Here is an 18,831-nt window from a genome sequence, read left to right as displayed (position 1 = left end):
GTGATCTGGGACTCACCTGAATCCTCCAGCTTCCTATGATTTTCTTTTAAATTTTTTTTTTACTTATTTATTTATAAAGATGTATGTATGTATGTATGTATGTATGTATATTAGTGCTCTTTCTGCACATATGCCTGCATAACAGAAAGCATCAGATCCCATTACAGATGGTTGTGAGCCACCATGTGGTCGCTGGGAATTGAACTCAGGATCTCTGGAAGAATAGTCAGTCCTCTTAACCACTGAGCCATCTCTCTAGCCCTCCTATAGTTTCCCAAAGCCTTGCTATATCCCCCTTCTTTCCTTATCTTCACTTCTTTCTTCTCTCTCCCTACTTGGCCCTGTTTCCCCTAGACTATTCTCTCTCTCTTTTTTCTTTTTCAGGAGGAAGTTTTGCAGGAATTAAACATGTTTCCTCAGTTGGATGATGAGGCCACAAGGAAGGCCTATTACAAGGAATTCCGGAAGGTAGGAGGACCCATTTTCCCTTTTTCTTTGCTTTGTTTTTAGATAAGATCTTATTCTTTAGTCTAGGCTAACCTAGAACTCACTAGATCCCAACTGTCCTTGAACTCCTTGCAATCCTCTTGCTTCATCAAGTGTTGGGAGTATATGCTTGAGTTGTATAACAAGTATCCATTTCTTAAAGCCCCTTGGTGAGGACCCCATTTATTTCTATTTCTTCTTCCTGTTCTTTTCCCTAGCTGAGATGGAGACTATGACCCCACTGCTCTCAACCTTCTTCCCCTGTATTTTCTGTCCTGCAGGTGGTAGAGTACTCTGATGTGATTCTGGAAGTCCTAGATGCCAGAGACCCATTGGGCTGCCGCTGTTTCCAGATGGAGGAGACTGTCCTTCGTGCAGAAGGCAACAAGAAGCTGGTCTTGGTCTTAAATAAGATAGGTAGGTTTGAGAAGGGTTGGGGAAGGCAGGGAAGGGTTAAGCTAAGGCTAGCTCAGATTAGGTGCTGCGACCCAGCAACTCATTTATATTGTTCAAATTTCCAAAGCCAGAAATATCTTCTGATATACGCACAGACATACACAGAATGTAACATGGGTTGAGGGGGTAGAGTCTGAACCTGTTTGCCTTTTAGCCCCCTTTCCTTGCAATTTTGAGCTAGTTCAATGGCTGGTCATTCTTAGAGACCTGTCTCCACAGACTGGAAGTGAAAGATTGGGGCAAGCACATGGCTTGGAACTCATTGAAGGTGTAGTCTTATCCTACTGTTGCTATTTTTTTTTTTTGGGATATCAGACAGGTCATACCAGTCACAAGAACTTCTATTTCTCAAACAGTAAAGAGGGTCCTGGACATCTCAGTCTCATAGCTTTGTTATGAGAATTAATACAGAGCTTGGTGTATAATCCACTTGCCACAAATCATAGCCATTCTGGGTGATGGCTTTTCTTTGACACTTAGTCTGACACAGAATGATTGGGAATGAAATATTTGTACACCTTTGCATGGAATGAGGTAGCTTCTTTACTTATTTTCTTGAAGAAAATAAACCTTAGGGACGGCCAACTGGGTCCGTGGATCAAATTGTCCTTTGTAACTCCATCCTGGGCACTAGGCAGGGTCAGTTAGGAAAAGATGAGAAATCCGTTAGTAGGAGGTAGACCTAGACATGGGTGTGTGGCTTGAGAGAAGCCATCAAAGTAATGATCTTACAAGTTGTGGCTGTCCCTATTTTTCCAAGATCTCGTTCCCAAGGAGATTGTGGAAAAGTGGCTGGAATACCTTCTCAATGAACTGCCAACTGTGGCTTTCAAGGCCAGCACCCAGCATCATCAGGTCAAAAACTTGGTAAGCTTTGAGTTAGGTGGTCTAGCCTCTTTCATTGTGGTTTGGGGCCATGGTTATACGTGTTAAGATTTGGATTGGGCTTCCAACTTTGAGTTATTTTCTCTAGTGGGTGACTTGTTAATTTTTATTTCAACTTCTTCCTGTATTATTGCCCTTCAGAAAGCATGTTTTTTTTCCACTTGTGAGGATGTACTAATACATGCTATCTACAGGAGATCTGGAAAATAGAGTTAACTACTTATTTTTTTCTGCATATATTTTTAATTAGGTATTTTCTTCATTTACATTTCAAATGCTCACCCAAAAGTCCCCCATAACCCCCCCACTTCCACTTCTTGGCCCTGGCGTTCCCCTGTACTGAGGTGTATAAAGTTTGCAAGACCAAGGGTCCTCTCTTCCCAGTTGTCTTAGTTAGGGTTTTACTGCTGTGAACAGACACCATGACCAAGGCAAGTCTTATAAAAAACAACATTTAATTGGGGCTGGCTGACAGGTTCAGAGGTTCAGTCCATTATCATCAAGGTGGGAGCATGGCAGTATCCAGGCAGGCATGGTGCAGGAGGAGCTGAGAGTTCTATGTCTTCATCCAAAGGCTGCTAGTGGAAGACTGACTTCCAGGCAACTAGGGTGGGGATCTTATACCCACACCCACAGTGACACACCCATTCCAACTAGGTCATACCTATTCCAACAAGACCACACCTTCAGATGATGCCACTCCCTGGTCCAAGGATATACAAACCATCACACCAGTGATGGCCGACTAGGCCATCTTCTGCTACACATGCAGCTAGAGACATGAGCTCTGGGGGTACTGGTTAGTTCATATTGTTGTTCCTCCTATAGGGTTGCAGACCCCCTCAGCTCCTTGGGTACTTTCTCTAGCTCCTCCATTGGGGGCCCGAGTTAACTACTTCTTAACTCTTCAAAAAATAACTGTTTTCCCCCTTCTTTAAAACAAGGCATAGGAGGTTGGAGAGATGACAGCTCAGTGGCTGAGAGTTCTTTCTGTTCTTCTGGGGGACCCAGGTTCAGTACCCAGCATCCACATGGTGCTTACAACCATCTGTAACTTCAGTTCTTTTGACCTCTCCAGATAATAGGCATGCATGTGGCACACAGACATACATACATGCAAAATGCTCATAAACATAAACATAAATAAATCTTTTCTGTTTTGTTTTGTTTTTCTGAGGCAGGGTTTCCTTGTGTTGCCTTGGCTGTCCTGGAACTCGCTGGACCAGGCTGGCCTTGAAGTTAAAGATCTTTCTTCTCTGCATCCTGAGTACTGGGATTAAAGGTGTATGCCACAATCACAGTTTAAGTAAATAAATAAAGCAAGTTCCAGGAGAGTCACAAAGAAACCTTGTCTTAAAAAACAAAGAAATACAAAACAAAGCTCCAAACAAGGCATAGTACTTCCTATTGATATCAATATAGAAATACTTGTAAAACATTAAGGTATTATTGTAGCATTGGTTGTTTCTGGAAAGGTAAATTGGTTACTGGGGGCCAAGCTTTTCAGTTTTGCATTATTCTTTTTTTTACAGTGTTGGGTAGGGAGCTCAGAGCATCTTGCTCTGACACCCTACCATCAAGACCCTATTCTTCAATTTTCATTGTTATTTAAGTAGTATTTTTTTTTATTAATCCACTTGCATGTATCTCCTTGGGATGTGGACAAGTGTTAATGTGGGTTAAGTACTGGCCAATGGTGTGGCTGGGTTATATATTGGACTTATGCTTTTGATATTTTCTTAGACACTGACAAATTATTCTTTATGACAGCAATGCCAATTAACCCTCCTCCCACTTGGGTTGATGGGTATGTGAAGAGAACCTCTTTTCCTAGAATCTTGCCAATATAAGGTGTCCCATTTACAATCTTGTGGCTCCCTGCTCTCCCACCATCAAAAGTAAAAGTAGGGAAGTCTGGATGGCCTTGTCCTGTGTGAGGGTCAAGGGAAGATCAGCTTTGGGCCTGGAACCCTTTCATCCAGCAGAGGCAGAGAGGCCAGGCTTCCCTTTTGTGCATATGAGACACCAGGGGCCCAGGAAGGAAGCTAGACTTTTCCTCATAGGCCTATGAGTGAGAGAGATAGTAATGAAATCTGTGTTGCCTCAAGCTGGGATTTCTGTCTCTGCTGTGGGAGTCAAAAGCCATGCATGTTGAGTTAGAAGCAGGGACAGAGGAAGTTGGAGACATACAGACAACAGCAACTGGAAACCAAGAAGTGCTGGGAAGGACTCAGTGGGATAAGCAACCAAGTTTAGCAATCCCAGAATATTCCACTGCAGGTTGGAAATTTAGGCTCAAATTCCATCTCTTCCTTGATGCACATTTTTGTAATATTCTTCATTTTCAGACTCGTTGTAAAGTTCCAGTGGACCAGGCCTCTGAGTCGCTTTTGAAAAGCAGAGCCTGCTTTGGAGCCGAAAATCTCATGAGGGTCCTGGGGAACTATTGTCGCCTGGGGGAAGTGCGTGGCCACATTCGTGTGGGTGTTGTAGGTAAGACTGGGTAAATTAGGCACAGGGCCCAGGCTCTTTTGGCTAGTGACTTCATTGAGGGAAAGGGTTTGGAATTTTGTGAGGCTTCTTTGGGGAAGATGGGAAGAGTTCTGGAGTGGTTTTGCATTTGCCATTTGGCTAGTGGGACATGGGAAGGCATATTCAGATTCAACGCTGTTAGAGCCAAATGCTTGGTACCAAACACTACAGGCTGTCAGCTGTGGGAGGGAAGTGTGATTCACCCGCCTCTTGTAGACAGTGAGACAGAACAGTGAGATCTACAAAAGGAAACAAGGAGGAGCTGAGGCTTAAGCCTCCGTCTTTCTGAAACCCAAATACTGTAGAAGGAGATGAAAGAGAATGGGAAAATTGAGGGGCAGGGAAAGATCATCAAAGAGGGAAAGTGTCTCAGCCTGAGATACTGAAGAGAACTCTACAGACTCTAGCTATATGCCACACTTTGGAATAGACAACAGAAAAAGAACAAGGAGGCCAGATTCTGAAGTTGGTAGATAATGAAAAGGACAAATTTAAGTTGCAGTTATAAAGAGAATGAAGAAGCTATTACCCCAAAGAAATGCTAAAAGGGACATTAAAAACTATTTTGTGGCCAGGCTTGCTGATCCAGACCTGTGTGTTAGCTGCTTTAGAAGGTTGAAAGTTTGAGTTCAAGGCCCGCCTTAGGGAACTTAATGCGACCTTGTTTCATAAAAAAGTTAAAGCTGGGAGTGTTGCTCAGTGGTGGAGGACTTCCCTAGTATTCGTGAGACCCTGGGTTTAGTCCCCAGTGTTAAAAACAACAGGAGATAGGTAAAGACACATGTACAGACACATGTAGAGGGTTTGGTGAAGAAGAGACACTTGGGATATGTACTTGGGTAGATATGCACGTCCAACAAAAGAACATGCAGGAATGTAGACAGTTTGAATGAAAGAGATAGATATAGACACAGGGATATACAACATATGTCTACATACACATACAGATCCTGAAGAACATATAAATGCCCGTGCATGGTGTCATGTACAGGTCCCTAAGGGACACATCTGCAGGCACAGACAGACTCGGAGGCAAAACATGCAGCCTAAGTTCTGCCACACTCAACACTGTCTCTGCTGCCCCAAAGCAAATGAAGCCACAGGGATCCCACATGTGCCCAGACCCACTGTAACTCTCTGATTCAACCTGGAATCACGCAGAGGCAGACATACCTGTGATGAGGTGAAGTGTTTGTATAGTGAGAATTAAAGACATAGTTAGGGAGGCACACAAGACAAGGCATAATGAAACATGAATGGGGATACATCAATAGACACACTCCAGAGAGAAGGAACGGAGTGGCCATGTGGTCAGAAGTGGAATGGACGAGGTGGAGAGAATCAGAAAAGATAGTGTCCAGAATGAGAAAGAACATTCTAGATACCCTGAGAAACAGCTGTGAGAGGTCCAACACAAGGAAAAAGTAGTCACATTTGAAATGAAAAGGACCAGGAGACACATAGAGATGCATAGACTTCCAAGTACCTACCACACCTGTACCTGAGCACACATGGAAGAGAGTAGTGCATACTGGTAAATTTCAGTACCCATAGAGGACAGTGAGAATGATATCCAGTGAGGCAGAAACTCACAAAGACAGCCCCAGACTGAAAGTGGTGCACAGGTGCTCGCTCAGATACAAAGATTCCACAGGCAAAAACAGCTGTGCAGAGAGGGGGGCTCTGGTGAGTAGTCCCTTCTCCCAGGGGAATTACAAGTTCGAACAGGTGGGCCTGTTTCAACACTTGATATCCACCTTCTGTTAGGTCATATCTGTGAGGCCGTATGTGGTGCACCCCTCTAGGCTGGTTGTGGTGGGAGGTGGACTGCACATCTAGAGAGAGGGCCATGTGTGCCTAGAATGCTGACAAAAGAGAGAACTAGAAAGACCCTTAGAGGCTTGGCCAGGGTCTGGGGTGGGAAGACAGGAGTGTACTTAGGCTCATCCATGGCCTGGTTACTGACTGTGCCAGGCCTGTTCTTAAACAGGCCGGCCTGAATTCCTGTGAGTACTTTTTGCCCTGAGTATTCTGCTCCTACTTTGCAGGCCTTCCCAATGTGGGGAAGAGCAGTCTGATCAATAGCCTGAAGCGCAGCCGTGCTTGTAGTGTGGGAGCTGTTCCTGGTGTCACAAAGTAAGATCTGCTCACTCCCCCGCTTCAAAAATCCTTGACATTACCATTCCATCCTAGTTCACGTGCCTTCATCAGCCCCTACTAATAGTCCTCATTTACCTGGCTCATCCCAGGCTTGCTGCCTTGCTGGGTCCTTCCTAACAACTACAAATAGCTCTGTTGCTTAGATGAAGAGAATCAGAAACTTGTCTGAGATCCTGCAGTTAAGTCCCCAGTATAAGAGAGTAAATTTTAGAATTAGCCTTGGGTCTATAGCACCTCAGATCTCCCTCCCTGGCCCGACATCTTTTTTTTTTTTTTTTTTTTTTGGTTTTTCGAGACAGGGTTTCTCTATAGCTCTGGCTGTCCTGGAACTCACTTTGTAGACCAGGCTGGCCTCGAACTCAGAAATCCACCTGCCTCTGCCTCCCGAGCGCCGGGATTAAAGGCGTGCACCACCACGCCGGGCCCTGGCCCTAAATCTTTGCACTTCACCTAAGACTTATATACCCTTCCCTCTCTTCTTTGATCTCCCTCCACCACCTTCCCACAAGACCCAACATTTGTGACTCAATATCACGTACAGCTGGGCCTTGTTTTTCCCTCTAGATTCATGCAGGAGGTCTACCTAGACAAGTTTATCAGGCTTCTGGATGCACCAGGCATTGTCCCAGGACCCAATTCAGAGGTGGGCACCATCCTGCGTAATTGCATCCATGTGCAGAAGCTGGCAGACCCTGTGACCCCGGTGGAGACCATCCTTCAGCGCTGCAACCTGGAGGAGGTATAGAGCAGGGTCCTCAGTGGATGCATGCCCCATCCTACTACTTCACTGGTCCTTCATTCCTTCTCATGGGTTTTCTTCTTAATTTTGTTAGATTTCCAGCTACTATGGTGTATCTGGATTCCAGACGACTGAGCACTTTCTGACTGCAGTGGCCCATCGCTTGGGAAAGAAGAAGAAGGGAGGTGTATATAGTCAGGAACAGGCTGCCAAAGCTGTGCTGGCTGACTGGGTGAGGTGAGGAAGGGCTTGAGCAGGAGGTGGTATTTATTGATGCCAGTAGGACAGCCTGACTTCCTGGATCGAAGGTTGGGAATCAACATTCTGTGCCTAGTGGTTATTCAGCAGTTCAACACATTGTTGAGACGCTGTTTTCTGGACTTTCTTGTCCTGCGTCCTCTTTTGGTGGGTTATTTGTTCTTAGTGACATCACTAGCGACCCCTCCTTATCTCCCAATACAGTGGGAAGATCAGCTTCTATACACTACCACCGCCCACTCACACTCTGCCCACCCATCTCAGTGCTGAGATTGTTAAGGAGATGACTGAGGTCTTTGATATAGAAGATACTGAGCACGCCAATGAAGACACCATGGAATGTAAGTGTGGATGGGTGGGGTACCTGTGTTTTCCTCATAGAGCCCAGACTTAATGTCAGAGCACACATTTGATCTCCCCTTCCCTGGGGCTACTTGGGATTAAGATTTATTGTCCTGCAAGGTAGAAAATTCTAGTTTGGGCTGTGAGGGTATGGGTAAGGGTGGTGTTTGTGGTGAACTTTTGGTAGATTGGCTGACTAACTATAGACCCTTTAGGTTCTCTGAAAGTGAGGCTTCATTTCTTTTGGGTGGAAACATTCTTTTAAAAAGCTCTTGTGTGTGGTGGGGAGGGGGCTGGATGTTTTTAAGACACAGTCTCACTATGTAATTCTTGGCTGGCCTGTAACTCATTATGTAGACCAGGCTGACCATAAACTACCTCTGCCTCCCAAATGCTGGGATTAAAGGCTCAAAAATGGCTGTGTATGTTTACATGGGCCTGTAATTGCAGCCAAACAACTGAGTTAAACACCTAAATGGTCCTTCTTCCTATTCTCCTCCCTCCTGTTGCCCTAGGCTTGAAAAAAGGATGTTGAGGATTAAACCCAGAGCCTTGTGCATGCTGTCATAGCACTCCTATGTAGCTTTAACTGACTTAGTGCTCACTGTATAGCCCAGGCTGACTTTGAACTTGAGATAATTCTCTCTCATCAGGCTTCTGAGTACTGGTCTGTGCCGCTGTATCTGGCTTCGCTACGGTCTTCTCAGCTTGCTTAGATTTTGTTTTCTACCTCTATTGGCTAGTAAGATATTCTAGTGAAAAAAGATTATGTTTACTGGGGGTGGTGGAACATACCTTTTAATCCCACTACCTGAGAGGCAGAAGCAGGTGTTCTCTATGAGTTCCAAGCTTGACAGAGCTTCATAGTGAGACCCTGTGTCAAAAGAGTCATCTGAAGGGCTCTGATGGTAGCTCTCCTGTTCTGTTGTTTTAAATTCCTCAGCAGAGTAGTGAGGTGGTTATAAGTGTGGACTACAGGAATTTAAATAAATTTAAGTTTTCTTCCTCATTTGTTGTATGATATTGAGCAAGTCTGTTCACTTCACTCTCTCTGTGATACCATTTGTAAAACAAGAACAGTAGCACCCATTCCAGAAGGGTATTGTGTAGATTTACCTAATTTGTAAACGAGGGCAAGGGGTATAGCCCAGGGATACAGCTCGTGCTTAGTATTCACAAGGCCCTGGTTCGACCCTCAGCACTAAAAAACAGTAAAGCATATAGAACTATAGAGCCTGGCATATAGTACATCAGTGCTCTGTAGATGCTATCTGGGGGATATGGAGGAGTGACTTTCCAAAACTGGTGAACAGGTTTCTGCTCTTAGACACTACTATTTGTAGTCCTGGTCTGTGCCTGTAGTTCCTACTTCATTCTCTACTCTGTCCAGGACTCTCTGGCCACACATTAGGGAATAGTTGAGAAAGCATTGTTTGACCTGCAGTCCTATTTTCTGCTAAAGGCCAGTCATTTCCTTCTGTGGGTGCTCTGAAGTCCTGGATTACAAATGAGGACAAGAAGACTTGCCTGCCTTCTAGTTTATTCCATGTGTGGCTTGAGTCAAGTCAGCCTGCTTGCTGAATTTTAATTTCTGATTCTGTCAAGTAGACAGTTGAGAGGGACTTAAAATTATGTTTTAATGGTGATGCTTGAGCCTGGATTTTTAAGGGCAAGAAGAGTGTCATCACTGTAGGGAGAAGTCAAGGGTGGGGAAGAGGTTATAGGTAAAAAGTATTTGAAGGAGTTGGTCCTAGTGTGGCATCTTGAAGAGTGAGCAGGAGTTAAGGCATTCAGTAAAGTAGGTAGGATAAGGTTGGTAGAGGTGAGGTCTGAGGGTGGTGTGGCACTAAAGCGATAGGGATGGCTGAATATTGCACTGGAGCTACTTCTAGGCAAGGGGCAAGAGGACAGAGGCTGGTTCTAGGAAGGAATACTCATGGCTGTCTTCATCACATTTGAGCCAGAGTACAGTAGATGCCTTCTGCTTGGTTTTCTCTTAATCCTCTAAATAAGAGTTATGGAATTCCCATTTCTCACATGAGCAAGCTGAAGCTTTAAGGCTAACTTCCAGCAGGCAAGGGTTCTATAATCATGCCGTTGTTCTGTTTTTATTTTGAGACAGGGTCTCTCACTATATATAGCCCAGGCTGGTCTTGAACACATGATCCTCCTGTTTTACCCTCCTGAGTCCTTAGATTACAGGTACGCACCACCTGGATTTACTAAGCATGCTTTTAAATATTTGTTATGTAGCCTCTAGGCAGAAACAACCTCACCTACCCCCACAACACTGGTGGCACCCTCATGTCCTTTCTGCTGAGACCTAGCCTGAAGGCTGCCAGCAAGGGGGAGCCAGGATTCTAACAGTGATGTTTGTCTTACAGGCTTAGCTGTGGGAGAATCCGATGAGCTGTTGGGTGACATGGACCCACAAGAAATGGAGGTCAGGTGGCTCCATTCTCCACTGGTGAAAATAGCAGATGCTATTGAAAATAGAAGCACCGTGTATAAGGTATTTCTGCACATCTTCATGGCAGCTGTCTCATGCACAGCGTTCTGGGAAGGAGTCAGTTCCTTCTGCATATCTCCCCTGGGGTGGTGAGGTGTGAGTCCCTCACATACTTTCTATGGACTTGTAGATGTTTGACCTGGTGTGTTTTGGGCTAGACAGTGACGTGTCTAAGGAGCTCTTTCAAGCAAGCTTTCCCAGCCCTGGTAGCAGATGACTCCTTCCGTTGACTAGTATACAGAATCACATACATACATTGCTAGTCACCAAATCTATGGCTATTCCTTACCATATTTCTTGAGACATGGTCAAAATCTGTTATGATTCCTGTAATCCTAGTGTATGCTTTCAGGCCTCAACTTACCAGGACATATGCTCCATGGTTTCTTTTGTTGCTGTTTGAGACAGGATCTCATGTAGTCATGACTGGCTTTGAACACCTGATCCTCCTGCCTCCCAACTCCTCAGTGCTGAGATGACAGGTGTACATCATCATGCCTGGCTATTCTATGGTTCTAGTCTGAACCTGTTAGTTCCCCTGCTTAAACACCTTTCCATGGCTTGCTATACAACACCTTCAGAGCATCATATAACTCTGTTTTGTTGTTATTTTCTTTTTCAAGACAGGGTTTCTCTGTGTAACAGCTCTGATGTAGACCAATCTGGTCTCAGATGCACAGAGATCCACCTCCCTCTCTGCTTCTCAAGTGCTGGGATTAAAGGCGTGCTCCTCCATGGTTGGGCCACTCTTGGTTTTTCTAGTATCTTTTTTTTTTCTTAGTCGCCCATCTCTGCTCCTCCAAAGTTTTCATTTCAAACACATAGAAGGAGTGATTATGGGTGGGCAGTAATAGGGGAAGAGCCTGTATTTAAGTGCCCTAAAATGTACTACTTGTTAGTTGGTCAGAGAACCCTTAATCTCCATCTTGAAGGCTGAGTTCTCTGGGCTCATAACAGGGCTCAAAGAGATGGTGTTTGGAGTGAATTGCTTGTGCTATTAGGTGACTGGAGTAGAGGTTGAAAAAGATGAATCTGGCATCTGAGCATAGCTTGCCTTAAGTTTGACCTTGGCCCTTAAGGCAACAAGAAAGCATTGATGGTTGCCTGTTTTCATTTCTGGGTCAAATCTCCTCCCTAGTTTTACATATTGAAATTTTTAACTAGGCAATATATGCTTATTAGTTAAAATTGAGAATGGATTGAAGGCTGCACAATGAAAAGTAAGTCTTTGATTTCTGTCCCCCATTCACTCTGTTCCCTCTTTGGAGACAGTCACTATTATCAGACTTTGGGATGTCCTTTCAGACCTATCTTGTAGTGTTTATTTACACACACACACACACACACACACACTAGTTTGAGATAGCCTTTTTTATAAAATTTGAGGCAGGGTCTTTCTGTATAGCCCTGGTTGTTCTGGAACTCACTCTGTAGACCAGGCTGGCCTTGAACTCACAGAGATCTATCTACCCATCACTGCCTCCCAAGTGCTGGGATTTAAGATGTGCGTCACTCTATGCCAGACTGAGATAAATTTTTTGTCAGTGCTGGGGAATGAACCCAGGGTCTCTTATATACTAGGCAAGCCCTTTACCACTGAGCCACATACAGCCCCAAGTAACTATTTTAGTTAAAATAGAGGAGGCTTTCCCCATTGTTCTGTACTTTACTTATTTCACTTACAAATTTGTTTAGTGATTACTTCAAGACCTCTAATTTTTTTTATGGTGACATAATATCTGGAAATAGTTAAGAAACATCTCTTGTTGTCCTGCCAGTGAGACTAGTCATTCGGGTTCAGGTTGGCCAGGGAGGAAATTTCCCTCTAATGAGTATGCTGTAGAAGGTAAGGTGTGAACGTGTATAATGTCGGGGACCACACTCTTCCCATCTTCATGTAGGGCTAGAAGTTTCCATGCCTAAAGAAAAACATCTACAAACCTGTCGATTTAAGGCTTCCTTCACAAATATTTTTCACTGAGCCATAAGCCCCTGGACATAGTATGTTTCTTAGAAACTGACAGTAGTCTCCCCTTTTGTGCTACAAGTTCCAGATTCTATCCAGGGCCCTCAGCAGACCTCCCCATTACACAACTCCCAAGGAATACTATATATGTGTATGCTACCTTGACAGAATCTTCATTGTGGAAATACCATAGAGTGTACTACCATAAACTAAGATGCTCATGGCAGGCCACCAGCACATATGTGACCCATTGTTGCCTGAATCATGTTTATGTGACTGTGTACTTCCATATTTACATGTTAGATTGGTACATGATACATAGTAAATGCTCTGTTAATATTTGCTTTTACTACTAACATGTGCCCAGCACACAGATATCCTTCATACTGCCCTGATGGGTAGTCAGCATGCTTTGGTTAGGCTTAGCCTAGTTATTTACTGAAGGTGGAAGTAAGTCTAACATTTCTTTGTTCCCAGGTTTTTCCCATATAGCTGGGTCCAAAGTGGGTGTTAAAAGTACTACCTGAGTAAGGCCTTACAAGGGTTACTTCAACAAAGGATTAGTTGTCACTAATCAAGTAAATATTTCTCTCTCTCTTTTTTTTTGAGACAGTCTCTGTAGCCCAATCTAACCTAGAACTCATCCATCTAGTCCAGGCTGGCCTTATGCTTATAGCAGTCCTGCCTCAGCCTTTGACTGCAAAGATTACAGGTGTAAACCATCACTGCTTCCTTTCCTTTATCAAAGTCTTGTAGCCAAGGTGGTGGTGGCATACACCTTAAAGCCTTCCCAGCACTTGAGAGGCAGAGGCAGGTTTATTCCTGTGAGTTCAAGGCCAGTCTGGTCTACAGAGTGAGTTCCAGCACAGCCAGGGCTGTTAAACAGAGAAACTGTCTTGGAAAAAAAAAACAACAGAAAGTTTTGCAAGCTACCCATTAGTCACCTTGTTGGACAGATGAACAAATTGAGGCTAATGGGCCCACTAAGCATTAGTTAGAATATGGTGGAGCCATAATTGGCTCCAGATTTCTTCTTACCCATCCCTATATTAGGTTTCTCTGTAGGAGTGTTTGGAGATCCAGACCTCATCATTATTCTTTTTCTTTCCAGATTGGAAATCTCACTGGGTATTGTACCAAACCAAACCGTAATCAGATGGGGTGGCCTAAACGCAATGTGGACCACCATTGCCCCCAAAATAACCGTGTAGTAGAGGTCAGTTCTGTGGACCGCCGCCCGATGTTGCAGAGGATCCTGGAGACAGACCCACTTCAGCAAGGCCAGGCTCTGGCATCTGCCTTGAAGAATAAGAAAAAATTGCAGAAGCGTTCAGGTAGGGGTACTTGACCATTCCTGTGCTCTGGAAAATGTCTGATGAGGGCTAGGACTAGGGACTTTTGAATAAGCATTTCCATATGTCTATCTCCATGGAAGAGTTGGAGAGATGGGGTTTGGAAACTCACGAACTGGCAAGTGGTTCTCAAAATTTTAGCTTGCATCAGTGTCACCTGAAGGGTTTGTCAAGGCTGATCTTTGGAGCCTACACTTGTAGAACCACTGACCTTGTCTGTGTATCATGCTCCCATATCTTGGGAACTCTCTGTCTGTTATATTATCATTTGTACTCTATAAATAGGCAGTGCTTCTAAAACTCAGAGGACTCACAATATAATCTCTTAAGGCTTCTTGTCATAGGCAGCTGGTTAATTTCTTGCCCTTCTTTAGACAGATACATGGAGAAGTCATATGTTTCTTTTCCACACAAATGCTTGTCACTGAGCATACAGTTTTTGTCTCATAATTTCTCCATTCTGTATCATAGGAATATTTTCACATCACTATATGAATTGTCTCTTTGTATTAATGGCAGTCTTTTGTGTAGTTGACATGTACAGGTTTTCAGGTTACTTACAGTAACCTCCATATCTGTGGCTTCTGTACTACAGATTCAGTTAAGTGGAAATAAAAAACATTTGGAAGAAATTGCGTCTCTTAGGGGCTGGAAAGATGGCTCCATTGTTAAGAGCACTTGTTGCTCTTCCAGAGAACCCAGATTTGGTTCCTAGTACCCACACATGACTCACAAGTGTCTGTAACTGGAGTTCTAGGGCATCCAACTCTTTTGACCTCTGAAGGCACTTAGCATGTGCTTCACATACATACTCTCAGGCAGACATACATAGACATAAAATAATTTTTTAAAGAAAGGGTCTCACTATGTAGCCTATGTATAAAATGTATATATGCATACATATATACACTATGTATAAAAATGTAAGTAGTGTTGATTGACTCTGTCATCTTTTTTTTTTTTTTTTTTTGCTACGCCATATTTTATAGCTATCTTGTTCTGGCTCTACAGTGAGTCCTGGGAATCCAAGGGCGACTTGCCCTTAAACTCCAAGTCTTGTTAGAGAGTATAGAGGAGACAAAACAAACAGTGGCAGTGTAGAACAGTCACCGTGAGGTCACACACACAATAAGCACTTCTAGGAAGCTTAGCCCAGCTTGGAGATAGGGCTGATCAGAAGAGGGAGAAGTCTGGAGAAGTCTCAGGGAACCCCGAGGAACAAGTGTATCTTGAGGATGAGACTGTGAGTGGTAAGCACTCAAGTTCAAAGCTAGTACTAGTGTGCACTCCATTGCTATGAGTGATTGTTTGGGGGTGGGTAGGGGTAATGGAGGAATGCTAAGTTCACACAATAGAAGGAAATTATTATTTTAGTACTCAGAAGACACAAAAATACTTGGAATCCTTCGAGTCTGAAATCATGAGAAAGAAACTATGCTGGGGTGATCACTTATAGGTGAATGGATCTCCTTGTGAGGTTGACAGGTGTAATGGCCTGTTTTGTTGAATGATTAGACGTGTAACTGAGCCGATTTGGAGGTTGGTATGGGCCAAGTTAGTGATTTTATTTACGTGTGGCAGGCCTGTTGGCTAAGGCAGCTACCCAGAGATTGCCTGTATTTCTCCCTCTACAGATAAAATCGCCACTAAGTTGTCTGACTCCATGATGTCCATGCTTGACCTCTCTGGCAACTCCGATGACTGTGCAGGTGACTGAGCAGCTGACCTTCCCCCTCATACTGCAAGTACTGCTTCCCGTGCGATGGGAGAGTCCAGATGCCTTTCCATTCTCCCTGATGTACTTAATAGGAGAACACCTCCATGTCATGTATCTTCTGCTGCCGTGCCCTCCATTCTTATCAAAGGTCTGGAGCTGCCAAACCCTACTACCCTCTACTTAATCCTTCCTGTCTTTGAAAATGACCTTGTGTTTGTTTTGTGGTGCCAGGGATTGAACATAATAGGTTCTCACAAATGTTAGACAACCATTCTATTACCAAGCTGTAGTATTACCATCATTACCATCCATCATTATCATTGGGGAGTCTGCTTACTCAACCTCCCAAGTACTGGGATTACAGGCTTTTGCCACCATTCCCAGCTCCCACTGTGTTTTCTAAGGTAAATAAAATCAGCAGACTCTTGGCATGGTGGCAACATATCTATAACCCTGACACTTGGGAGACTGGAGCTAGGAGGACTGTAAGTTATGGGCCAGCCTGAACTATCTGGCAAGACCCTTTCTCAACAAAACAGCCCAAAACAAATAAGCAGAGTCCAGCTGGGCATACACCTTTAATCCTAGCACTCTGGAGGCAGAGGCAGATGAATCTCGTGAGTTTCAGGCCAGCCTGGTCTACCGAGCAAGTTCCAGGATAGCCAGGGCTGCATAGAGAAACTCCGTCTCGAAAAGTGAACAATAAAACAACAAAAAGAATTTGTAATTATTTAAAAAGCAAATAAGCAGAGTCCAAGTGCTGACAATGTACCTTGGACTCTAAATTCCTGTGTCGTACCCTGTGAGTTAGGCTGATAAGGGTTAACCTTTTGGACAGGTAAATGTCCTAAAGGCTAGACTGCTGAGAAACCTGGTAGCAGTGGCGGGGGAGGTGGCGGTTGTCCCTGGATGGGTGATCCTTTTCATTTTTATCACCCTACAAGATCTCAGTGCCAAGGCTCTTGCCTGTGTATTTTCCAAATCAATAGCTAGCTCCTCATCTGGGTAGTGTAGGAGTAGAGAAGGATAGTGTGAGTCTCCTGTCTCTGGAAGTGTCTGGGGATAGTGTAGAGGATGACGATTCTAGAAAGGGTATACCTATCATAGTAAGTTGGAAAGCCATTGGCTGCAGGATGTTCAGGAAATGTAGACCGTACCTGTTTTCTGGACGGTTAGGGGCTGAGCACAAACTACTAAACAATGAGAAACAGTTACCACCTTTAACTTTCACTATATCCGTATCAGGAAGGGGTAAGGCTCAGAAAGCCGACAGAATGTGCTCATGTCAACAGTAAGTGGTGGTGTGCTAGATGTCAAACTTGAGTCTAATTTAAACCTTATGCTAGCCTTTTGGTTTGCATTATTTTGCCTTTTCAACAAGGGCACACCACTCTGGTATTTTCTGTTGTCATATATTTAAAATATATTTTCTCTACTCTGTTTTTTATTTTTATTTATTTATTTATTTTTTGGGTTTTTCGAGACAGGGTTTCTCTGTATAGTCTTGGCTGTCCTGGAACTCACTTTGTAGACCAGGCTGGCCTCGAACTCAGAAATCCGCCTACCTCTGCCTCCCAAGTGCTGGGATTAAAGGCGTGCGCCACCACCGCCCGGCTCTGTTTTTTAAAAAATGGTAGTATTTATTGAAAAACTATGCTTTCTAAGTCTCTTTAAATGATGTCCAACTTAATTCACTGATCTCATCTTAAGTTTTGCTAGACAATAATATATTAGAAATAAAAGTATCTAGATTCTTGGGAACATAATCATGTCAAAATAAAATAGAACTAAAACCAGGTGGGTGGCTCACACCAGTGCTCCAAGCACTAAGAATGCTGAAGCAGGAAGATGTCTGAAGCTGAGTCCAGCCTGGGCTGCAGAGTAAGAGGCAGTCTCAGGGCGAAACAAAATAATGTGGGACTTTAGATATTCTAACTCTAATGTATCTCAAGGTTGGGGGTAGCATGCGCACGCACGCACAGAGAGAGAGTTTCCCCCATATAACCCAGTGTGGTCCTGAACTTTTTAGGCCCCCCCCCCATTAGCTTTCCAAGTGCTGGGATTGCAGGTGTTTGCTTTCATGCCTGGATATTTCTTTGTTCTTAAAACAATTTCTTGGGTCTTTACTCTCCCCTTAAAAATCATTTTTATACAATAAATCTCATCCTTCATGGTTCTATGGTTCTGTAAGTTTAGACACCTTTTTTTTTTTTTTTTTTTTCCGAGACAGGGTTTCTCTGTGTAATCCTGGCTGTCCTGGAACTCACCAGGCTGGCCTCGAACTCAGAAATCCGCCTGCCTCTGCCTCCCAAGTGCTGGGATTAAAGGCGTGCGCCACCACGCCCGGTTATTTAGACACCTTTTAACAGGGGTGGCCTGCCATCATAATCAAGATAAGAGAATTTTGTGGCATTTCCCCAAACTTATTGTGTCCTCTTGTAGTATAGTCCTGCCCCCATCCTCAAATCCTAGCAGGCACAGACCTCTTTCCTGTTCCTTAATATAAGTGTCGTAAGTCACACGGGGGCTTATTTTATGGCATTAAGCTTTTAGCTTTTTCCTTTTAGATCTTACATTGAAGTTAGATGCAGTTGTATAAGCTCGGATAAATGGATAAAGCCGAGTAATCATTAATACAGGACAGAAGAGTTCTATTAGCCTCTCCTTTACCATTCCTGGTAATTTATAGTCAAACCTTGTTCTCTCCCTGACAGTCACGGACTTGTGCTTTCACTTTATGGCTTGTCTTTTGAAAAGAGTTGTAAGTGGAATTTAATAGTATGTAACTTTTGAGATTAATGTGTTATAAATTATAGACTTGAGATCCATATCACTGGATGTATCAATAGTTTGATTTCTGTTTCATATGCTATTGTGTGGATGTCTTATTGCTTATTCAACCCTAAGTTGGATTACATTCTTTACAGTTGAGGAGGAAGTTATAAATAAAGCTGCTAAAAATCCTTGTGTGAGACTGTTTTCATTTCTTTGGCATTACTACCTAGAGTTGGATTGCTGCAATATATGGTAAGCATATGACTAACAATCTAAGCAACTGCTGAACTTCTTTGTTCTCTTGATGCACATTAGAATATTATTTTGCCTGCATGTGTGTCTGTGTATCATGTACATGGCTTCCTGTCCACAGAGGCCAGAAAAGGTGTCAGATCCCATGGAGTGAAATTATAGATGGTTGGTTGTGAGCCACACACACACACACATTATCCACCTGTTGATGGATATCTTGGCTGGTCATCAGCTTGTCTTTTGTAAACAATATAGCGACAAACATGAATGTGCAGCTCCCCCTGTGCTCTCCTTACTTGGATTCCTTCAAGCATAGATCCAGAATTAGTATTGTTGTTTTGTATGATGGTTGCTTCCCTCCCTCCCTCCCTCCCTCCCTCCCTCCCTCCCTCCCTCCCTCCC

General features: G+C 43.7%; 1 protein-coding gene across 3 annotated transcripts in view; it reads left to right on the top strand.

Annotated features, from left to right (window-relative positions):
* The window catches only part of Gnl3l (guanine nucleotide binding protein-like 3 (nucleolar)-like), a 34,190-nt gene extending 15,817 nt beyond the window's left edge, over window positions 1-18,373 (top strand). For 2 of the 3 annotated variants that reach the window (NM_198110.2, NM_001168600.1), the window contains exons 6-16: window positions 385-468; window positions 768-903; window positions 1,703-1,809; window positions 4,176-4,320; window positions 6,408-6,495; window positions 7,084-7,258; window positions 7,353-7,495; window positions 7,721-7,857; window positions 10,243-10,370; window positions 13,445-13,667; window positions 15,320-18,373. In NM_198110.2, the coding sequence (NP_932778.1) occupies window positions 385-468; window positions 768-903; window positions 1,703-1,809; window positions 4,176-4,320; window positions 6,408-6,495; window positions 7,084-7,258; window positions 7,353-7,495; window positions 7,721-7,857; window positions 10,243-10,370; window positions 13,445-13,667; window positions 15,320-15,402 (1,449 nt within the window). In that variant the 3' untranslated portion in view covers window positions 15,403-18,373. The remainder of the gene's footprint in view (window positions 1-384; window positions 469-767; window positions 904-1,702; window positions 1,810-4,175; window positions 4,321-6,407; window positions 6,496-7,083; window positions 7,259-7,352; window positions 7,496-7,720; window positions 7,858-10,242; window positions 10,371-13,444; window positions 13,668-15,319) is intronic. The other variant, XM_006528805.4, reaches the window with a different exon arrangement.
* Window positions 18,374-18,831: the final 458 nt, after the last annotated feature.

This window comes from Mus musculus, chromosome X (genome assembly GCF_000001635.26).
Source record: "Mus musculus strain C57BL/6J chromosome X, GRCm38.p6 C57BL/6J".
Lineage (NCBI taxonomy): Eukaryota > Metazoa > Chordata > Mammalia > Rodentia > Muridae > Mus > Mus musculus.
Note: the sequence above shows the minus strand (reverse complement) of the source record. Positions and strands in the feature narration are given on the sequence as shown.